Source organism: Bactrocera dorsalis, chromosome 2 (assembly GCF_023373825.1).
Source record: "Bactrocera dorsalis isolate Fly_Bdor chromosome 2, ASM2337382v1, whole genome shotgun sequence".
NCBI classification, from domain to species: Eukaryota; Metazoa; Arthropoda; class Insecta; order Diptera; family Tephritidae; genus Bactrocera; species Bactrocera dorsalis.
Genome location: NC_064304.1, coordinates 103,804,768 through 103,814,812, shown reverse-complemented (window position 1 = coordinate 103,814,812; position 10,045 = coordinate 103,804,768). Strand labels below are relative to the sequence as shown.

The following is a 10,045-nucleotide window of genomic DNA, read 5'->3' as shown; positions in this document are numbered from 1 at the left end:
AAATGTCTGTGGATTTTCTTCTTCTTTTTTTTGGAAGCAAATGGATGCTTGATTGGCTTCAATGTTCTTCAAAGAAATTTCTATGGTTTAGCTAAACCTTAAGCAGATGAAAAGTTCGAAACTCGGGGCTTAAATCTTCGTGATATCCAATAGTCGTGCCAGCATTCTGAATTTATTTTAAAGAAGCACTGTGTGAAGTCCTAAAGAAATCGTTGGCTTAGTGCCTGCTAAATTTTATGCTGTATTTAAACGGTATAATTTATGACACCTGTATGTATGATGGCAATCAGTTGTTTGTTGTTTGTGTGCCCATTTGGATTATGTATTTAACTGCAGCTTAATTACTAATTATTTAGTTAAATATTAAAGTAAGTACATAGCTTTCGTTTAAGTAGTCCTGTAATCCTTTTAGTATGTATATATTTATGTATACCTACATATATATATATTACTACATACATATACATATACATATGCATTTATACAGCTATAATACCTAGTACATATGTAATAGCTAAACACTATTTATATATATAATATTTACAGTTTTGTATATGTAATTGTGGCCTCGAGATAATATTTACTAGCTATTTGAGCTTAACTGTACATAAGAATTGTATTTATATTCAGTAATTTTATATATTATTTTATACATTACATATTTATCACTTTTGATTTATGCATACATATGCATATGTATGTATGTATATACATATGTTTATGCGCTTGACGCAAACGGTTTGGTTAAATTGTATTTTCTAATTTATTAATCACTAATTAGCCTTAAATGCCAATTTACCAACAATCTATACATATGTATGTACAATATATATGTATATATATTATATACAGACGTATGTAAGCGCTTAATCTGCTTGCTCTTGTGGTTAAATTTATTTCCAGCAAATTTAGTATATTAATTTCAGTTGAGCGCAATAATTTTAGACGTGAAAGCGGGATAATTTGTCAAATATGGTAAGCAAAAACAACAAAAATAATATAAATAAAATACCATAATTTATTATAATGTTTATTAATGTTTATACATACATATATATAACATATACATATGTATGCATGCTGTTACATTACCGCATGTGTCACCAAATAATGACATTTGGCTTCATTGTGAACCGAAAATAATTGGCAAAATCAATAAAAATTAATTGACACAGAGGTGAAAGTTCAGCACGCTGATACATAAGTACAGATATATATATATATGAGCTATTACATTAATTTTCAGCTTTATGTAACGTTAAAATTTAAGCAAAAATTTGTTCAAAGAATATCTGAGGCATATTTGAATGGACTTTTTAAAATTTGTATGGTTGGTGCAACAGGTAGAAATCACATTGATAAAATAAAAGTAAAGGAATTAATCGAAATTCAGGTTTTTTTCGTAAACAACATCAAGTTTTAATTACCTTGCTGAAATTTATGTTCACCAATAACATTTGTTAAATATTTGAGTATGATTTATCACGTACTAACCCTTTTTTGAAATTGAGGTCTATCGATTTAAATAAAATATTTTTCAGTGCAGCTTTATTCAAAGTATCATTTTTGACTAATTGATTTCGATAAATTCATATCGATATTTTTGTATCGATAAACTTTCATCGATAACTTTTATCGATACTTTTAAGCTGTTAAATTTTTTATTTATAAGAAAATTTGAATCGATTTTAAACTGATGCTCATTGTTCGATAAATTTCGCCCGTCCCCATTAGTTTTCATTTTTATCGATAGTATTTTCTTGTTAAAAATTGAATCAAAATATATACTTTTATTGATATTTTGTATCGATTTAATTTAATCGATAAATTCAAACCACATTTTTATATCGGTTTCATGCATTGTGCGAAAATTTTCGTTCGTCCCTTTAGTTTTTTTATCAACAATATTTTAATGCACAAAAGAAACGCATTGTTTGATAATTTTCGAATAATATTTAAGTGAAAACCATAAATTTATATCGATATTGTAGTTCGATAGATTTCTTTTTAAACATAAATTCAAACTAATGTATTTATATCAATAAATTGCCATGCATTGTGCAATAATCGATAATTTCAAGAGTTTTTATTTCTATTTCTATCGATAATATTTTAAAGGTCCAAATGCTTTTTTTAAATTTATATCGATATTTAACATCGATAAGTTTTATTTTATCGATAAATTTAAATTGATACTTATATATCGAGAATTTCAATGCATTGAATGATAATTTTTGTTTGCATATCGATAAAATTATGATGTTCCAAATAAAATTGATGAATTTATACCGATATTTCGCAATGACAAATTTATTTTTATCTATAAATTCAAATCAAAAATTTTATGTCAATAAATTGTCATACTTTGACCAATAATTTTCCTTCGCCCCTATTAGTTTTTAGTTTTATCGATAATATTTTAATGCTTAAAATGGAATAATCTGTTTTCTAGTTGCCTTCTTCTTTCAAATTTTAATCTGAAAAGCTTCCTCTAATCCGCGATGCCTCATATTAGAATACTCCACATTCTACATATTAGCCAACAAAGTTTCTTTTTTTTTAATCCAGAAAATCAAGGAACTCTCTGCTGGAGCCATTTGTGAACGATAACTTTCGTTAATATATCGATAAATTTATTATGCTTAAAATGTAATCGATAAACTTTTATCTATTTCGCACATCGATAAATTTATTGTTATCGATAAATTCAAATCGATATTTTTACATCGGAAATTGTCATGCATTGAACGCTATTTGGAAATTATAAATTGATTGTTATCGATAAATTTATATCAATAAATTATCATTCTTGGGCCGATAATTTTCATTCGTTCCCATTAACTTTTATTTTTAAGGATAATATTTTAATGCTTCAAATAGAATAATCTTTCGTATTTCTTATGCATTTACCACATGTTTAAAAAAACTGAAATTTTCCTGGCTAACCGCTGGTAATTTCTTCGACTTTATGCACTATCGATTATTTAAAGGCCTCGAGTATTGAATTTCGATATATTTGCTGCATGACCTCTAATCGAGTTAAATGATAACACCTCCAACTTTGGGCACTATCGATTACGCGAAGAGTTCACATATTCGATTTCGATAATTTCGCAGTACCAGCGCTAATCGATTTAAATGCAAATATGTATAAAATTATTGTGCTTTTTTTAATATTTATGTAAAGAAATTATTTTAAGGACAAAATTTGTAACTTCTATAGAATTTATCTGTGTGATTTACTGCTTACTTTCAATACTTATTCACGTGATGTCATAATCTGTCAAAATTGCATGACAGTTATCTGTTTCGCCCAAATTAAAAACAGTATTCTTGCATATACAAACATAGTTACATTTATGTGCAATGAAAAATTATATTTTCAAGTAATCACCGTGCACCGTTATGCAAACCGTTACCACTACTAGCAGAAATTCGTAAAATTGTCGCACTTAATCTGCTTTCACGAAAGCTACTTAAATATATATATGTACATACATATGTATATGTTTATGTAATTAAAGTTATTTACATACAAATATTGAATTACAAGTAGTATACATATTTACGCATCATTTTTTTTAATCCTCATATTTTTTAAACATTACATTGATAAAGATTTTTTGAAAAAATAGTTTTTTTTAATTTTTTCTTTTTTTTGTTTTTATATATACAAACATGCGAGTATACTTACACGCTTATTTCATAACTACAATTTGTAATTTGTGCTCACCGTTATTAGTTCTTGTTTTTGCTTTTTGTGTAGTTTACTGCTATTTATATGTTATTCGTATAACGTATTAATACTTCGTAGATATTTAAATCGTAATTCAACATTCGTACAATTTTATATTTTTTTGTTTTTATTTAGTGTTTTTGTTGTTTTTGTAAGTTTGTGTGCGCAGCGAAGGAAATACGAGTACATCGAATTTATGAAATTCGTTTGGTTTTACAATTTGTTGCCAACACATGTGGTTAATTTAATGAGTCATTACTTGTTTAAGTTGTTAAGTTGTTGTGGCGCGTTATGCTCTCTTCCATTCTTCCACACTCTAGCATTCTCTCCTCCTCACTCTCCCATTCTTCAACTACGTATGGCCTTGGCTCTCTAAAACATTCTCTTAGGAAGGTAATCACGTTCGTGGTCCTTGATAACGGCAGTATGATCTTCCCATTATATCCTCGGGTGGTATCGTTTGATCGACAGGCGGAACTTTTTTCTGCTCCATGCGATCGCGTACCTTCAGTGAAATAGAAGATAAGAACCGAAACAAGATTATGATTATAGCTGACGTTTTATTCGACTGTGTGTGATGGTAATAAATCGTTTAATTTCAGTTATTATTATGATTGTTTTTTTTTTTGGTTATTTGGATATACATATAACATCAAGATGTGCGCATTTGTTTGAATTGGTAATGATTTATATATCTACATATGCACATACATATATACATTTACATATACATATACATATGTATGTATATTTTGGTTATGATTTTCTGTCTATCGATTGGTTTAACGCCAATTGTTCCTACTTCTCAAAACATACCCGAAACTTTCAGTTTTCTTATTCTATGTAACGCTATTAGACAAAGCCATACAACTTAACATTAACAAATATTTTTTTACTAACAATTATATTACTTAAATTATAAAACTTCTCCAAATATTACGCCTCCGCTTGATATTTGTCCAGACTTCTCCTCCTTTCCATATATTCACCAAGACGCATCCAGGTTTCTCCTCATTTTTATGTTGCTTTATTCTGATTTCATCTTTTTTTGTTTGGTCAGCTAACGTCTCAGATCAGTGACCGACTTTCAGATTAGACTTACATCCAAAAATATACACCATATCTCTTGGATCGACTTATTTTATTTTCAGACTGGTTTGGGTGCCTGGCCACTGCGGCATTCGGACTTCTTTGACTTGCTGTGGCTCACTACTGAACTGTTCGGCCTCCGCCCAAATCGACAAACGCTGGTCGACTGTGCTTCTGGCTCGGGGTGGATCGCAGAAGGTCCAGGGAGCTCTTCGCTCTCAGCGAGGTCCACCTGGCAATGGTTGTAGAGCTTCTGCTGTAAGATTAAACAGTTTACCAGAGGCCAGCTGCATCAGTTGTTTGGAAGAAAATGAGATAGTTGTAGAATCATCTCAACACTTCCTCTTCGTATATCCTACCTTTGTCGAATAAAGTTTAAAACATTTCGGATGTCATACTTTCAGACTACCAAATAAAATAAAAGGTATGGCAATAAAACAATATTTGCAAATACAAAAGTTTTTTCAGGTTGACTTCACTAAGAGCTGTACATAACAATTCAAGCCCCTCCGCTAAGTTGACGGATAAGTCATTTTAACCTAATCTAACCTAACCGATGTAAAAGATATAGTTTGGTCTACCGATACGAACCGACGTTAAAGGTTTACCCTGTTAAGATCATCCGCTTAACCTGACGTACCACGGGACAACATAGCGATGTCTCGAGACGAATGTTTCTGCCCATCTGCAATCCGGGAATCCGATGCTTTCGTGATCTAACGAATTTTGGAGCATAAATATGAGGCAAAAACGAGCGGCCTCTGTTTTTTCTTTTGTTTGAAGAAAAATTGTCCATATTTCAGCCCGCAAGTTTTCCCAAGATGGCCGTGAAGACGTTGAAGATGACGAGCGCCGCGGACGCCGCAGCACATGAATAACCGATGAAAACGCGAGGAAGAAGTAAAAGCCATGGTTACAAATCACAAACAGAGGAGTCAGAGATGATGTTGACATATTCAATCGCTCATGCCATGAAACATTTTCGAGTGAGTAAGGTCTGAAGTGCATGACAGCAAAATTTCTTCCGAAATTGTTAAATTCTGAACAACAACAGCGGCGAATGGAAGTTGCTCAGGTATCACTAAATGAAGTCAACGACAATACAGAATTACAGAAACGTGTTCCAGGAGGTGACAAACCATGGTTTTATGGATGTGACGTTGAAACTAAGACTCCATTGTCTCAGTAGAACCATCCTGGCTCAACGCTATAGGCTATCCCACAAATCGAGATTGAGACGTGAACGATTGGTAAAAACCAATGAATAAATATTAAAAAAAAGCGAAAATTCCTGTGTTTTTTGAACATACCTAAAATATTGCAGAGAGTGCCATACTTATATCTAAATAGAGAAGATCAATTGATTATTATAATGGTAAGGATACTTATGTTACCACTAGCTAAAAATATTGGTTTATTCTGTAATATTTTTTACCTAACTGATAGATAATACTTCTATTTAATTATATAATATTTATATATAATATATTGATGGGTTTGTTAGTCGCTAAAACAGCTGCTTTTGGAGTTTTGAGAACCCACATTACATTGCCACTGGCAATAAAAAAATATTAATTTAAGAGTCCTAAATGGAAAAAATTTTGGGTTGATCCGGGCCAACCATAAACATCGCCTACAAAAAGAGATCAATTCGATAAGAAGGCAAGGTGCCGTGTTTGGTGGGATCACAAGAGTGTGATATCTCGAACTTTTATTGGAATATTGGTGATCGCATCATATGATGTACCCGTGATTTTTTAAGCCGTTCGCATTGCTGGTTACAATGGAAGTATATAAAGTCCACGGTGGAGTGATGTCCCCTCCTAACCACAAATTGCCCGAAAGGTGATCAAAATGTCTAAAAAGCAATAGTTAATACTTTGAATATTTTTTTTTACTAGCCCATTCAAAAATAGTATTTCATTTTCAAAAAAATACGCTTAAAACTCGCAGATCTATTGCAACAAACGCAGAACCATTCGTGCTTTAAGGCAGGAGAATCAACGTTGCATCAATGAAACTTAGCCAGATTTATGCAGAATAATCATAGAAAAGTTAGACAAATGATTGCGTATGTGTATGAAAAGCCGTGTAAAAGACATACGAGTATGTCCAATTCCATAAATCAAAAAAAAAAAAAAACAAAACAGTTGAAAGACTGTTCCATTCTTGCGTTAATTTTGGGACACCCTTAATGTATCATTTGCGTATTCACACCAAAAAGCACTTGGAAATTGTAATTAAATTCCCCTTCAAAGACGGCTTTCAAAGACGGTCGAAAGATTGAAGACATGCCATCTTGCGGACCCATTCGAATGGTTTTGGTGGATATTTTGGGTATGAATTGCTGATTTTTACAAAAAGTAAACAGGCCTCCTTGGACTCAAGCATATCGTGCGAATTCCGATCCAATTATATAAATTTTACATTAACTAATTTTTGTTGTTTCTTATGTTAAAGCAAGCTACCCACCCACGTAAGTACAAATGTAAAGACATTTTTTTAAGTGTATTGCGGAGTATATTATATTAAATGCATATATTTCATATTTGTTTGTGGTAAGTTTACAGATTATATACTTTTATATTTTATACTTGGAATATACATACTTTTGAGATTATATTTTCGAAAACATTTACACTTACATTATACTAAGATTGTATGATTGGGTGCATAACAGCTTGGCTACACTTTTTGCCTAATATAGATTAGCCAGCACCAAGTTTTACCAACATAATTAATATATGTAGCATATTGCAAATAACAGTTAGTTTTCTAAAAAAAAAATTACTCACTAACACAGATTAGTTTCCTCAATATTTTTGGAAACGCTGTTGGAAACTTAAACTATTTTCTAATACGTTTGCAAGTTTTCCAGCTACGGAGAGCAATCGCTTTGGTATGTGGAGTAACTAGTTAAGTAACTGGTTTATTCGTTTTATTTTTTTAATAATTGTTTACCAAACATTTTATATGTATGCGTGAGTATTTGTTGTCGCGTTAAAAAGAAGTTACATTTTTATAAATTTTTGTCTTTTAAACTAAATTTGCTTTCCTTGCCTTAAATCCTTTTTTATATTAACAGCAGCAGTCAACTTCAAGCTGTTGAGCTCAAAAATATAAAAATTCAAAAATAAAATATAAAATTCTTAACGGTTATAGCAGCACAATGGCCGCGGTTCTGGCATATGAATAGCTTCTTAAGTGGAAACGGAAGTGTAAAATTTCAGATCAAAACTCAAAAAATTTGTAACTGGTTCGGGTATATACAGACGGACATGACTAAATAAACTCAACAACGCATGGTTATCATTTATATAACATTTTATAGCTATATAGCATATACTATTTATATATCATTAATATTTTTTTTGTTGTCTCCGACATTTTCTGCTGGGCGCTACAAGCTTCGTGGAAAGTAAACCCTAAATAGGTATAAAAATATCTTTCTAGACACAAGTTGCTAGACTCTTCAGGCAATAAAATAATATTCTTTAATATCGCTCTACGCTTGATAAGTGTGTGCGCACAACTAGCCACAAAGTTCCACTTTACTCAAAGTTGAGTTTATTTTTCTAACACTTTAAAAATTCTACAACAAAAACATATTACTTACTCTTCACTTTATTTGCTGTTTGTTTTGAAGAAATCTTAGTTGAATATGTATTGAATACAAATAAATCTATGCCGCTAAAGTAAGTATTTACTACACATGTAATACAGGGTGGCGCCAAAAAATAAAACTTAGTAGGACTCCTTGGTAGGAGTCGGACTACTTTATGAACAGTCAAGTCATGGACTTCGTTGCTTAAAACCGCAAGTGGATTAAGGAAAAAATATCTATAAGATAATTTGTGGCTTCCGTTCAAGAAAATTGGTCGCATTACAGATATACATTGGGACAAAAAAGTACCTGAAAATTGTAAATAAAACGCGAATTTCAGTTAGAGACCACGAAAAAATCACAAGGACACAAATGTGGTGAATACGGTGGTTGATCGATGATATTCATTGCGTTTTTCGCTTCAAAATCGGTCACAATCGTGGCTCGATGGAATGGCACATTATCATCATGTAAAATCCATGCCTTTGAAGTTACTGTGGTTTTACAATGGAAACAACGAATTTAAACAACAATGACGACTGCGAATGAATTGGACAATGATTAACGGCTAAACAGGGAACTTCTCGATTATTTGGAACAATAGAACCAACACTACCAATAGACCAATTGTAAATTCCAGGTCAAGACGTCAGAAGTGATTTCTAACGTTCGAGAATGTTCTCACGCAAATGCCTCAATACGATCAAATAGAACTCTTTATTGATCGTCTGTCTATCCGAACCAAATTCACGATGCACCGAACCACGAATGTCGGAACAACAATGAGCACCATTTTGATTTCTGAGCGAGTTTGGCGTAGTTTTTTCGGTTTCGGGTCGTTTTTTTCTCCAATCCGATGATTGTTGACTTGTTTGCAGGTACAAGAATGTGGAATCGGAATTCGCACGATCAAGCATGACCAAAGAGGCCTGCTTACGGCACACTTTTTGAAAAAAAAAAATCAGCTTTATCGGAACAAGTCGAGCAAGAACGCGTTTCTTGTTATCTCTCTAACACTTGCCTAAAGCCTTTCAAGCACCATATCCTTCACTTGTTTGGTATTTTCATCAGTTGAAAAGGTAAAAGGTCCTCCAGAACCAGGCATCCGTCTTTGAAGGTAATTAAGTACACTCCTAATATTTTTTTTTGGAATGTCATTTACCGAAGAATTTAACTACAATTTCCGGGTGCTTTTTTGTCACAATGTATTTGAGCCAGGCAATATTTTCATTAAAATTTCATCTACATTATCCATAACCTTAAAAAAATCATACACTGTTTGAAAAAGTTATGAACCTACCGAAATAGATTATCATATCAGGTTTTCCGTAAATATAGCGAAAACTAGGAGATATATATGTTTTGGCGGAATTCTTAATAACCTGAAAGACTTCTGCTTTTCCAGCGGTTCTTTCTGGATATCCCAACTACATCGATATAACCTGATAATATCGAATAAATGGTCTGACAAACCAAAATCACGCAAATGTACTTCCAATGTCGGCTCAATGAGCTTCAACTGTTCAGCTTTAGGGTTTACACCAGCCGTTTATAGTTAGTTTAGGGCTACTCTTAGTTTTGGAGTGAGATTGTTAGTAGAAGAAGAAGGGCTAAGA

At 32.0% G+C, this 10,045-nt stretch overlaps 1 protein-coding gene across 4 annotated transcripts in view; it reads right to left on the bottom strand.

The window, feature by feature from the left end:
* Window positions 1–268: 268 nt before the first annotated feature.
* The window catches only part of LOC105221983 (dipeptidase 1), an 81,615-nt gene continuing 71,838 nt past the window's right edge, over window positions 269–10,045 (bottom strand). For all 4 annotated transcript variants that reach the window (XM_049449071.1, XM_011199132.4, XM_049449070.1 and 1 more), the window contains one exon: window positions 269–4,241. In XM_049449071.1, the coding sequence (XP_049305028.1) occupies window positions 4,134–4,241 (108 nt within the window). In that variant the 3' untranslated portion in view covers window positions 269–4,133. The remainder of the gene's footprint in view (window positions 4,242–10,045) is intronic.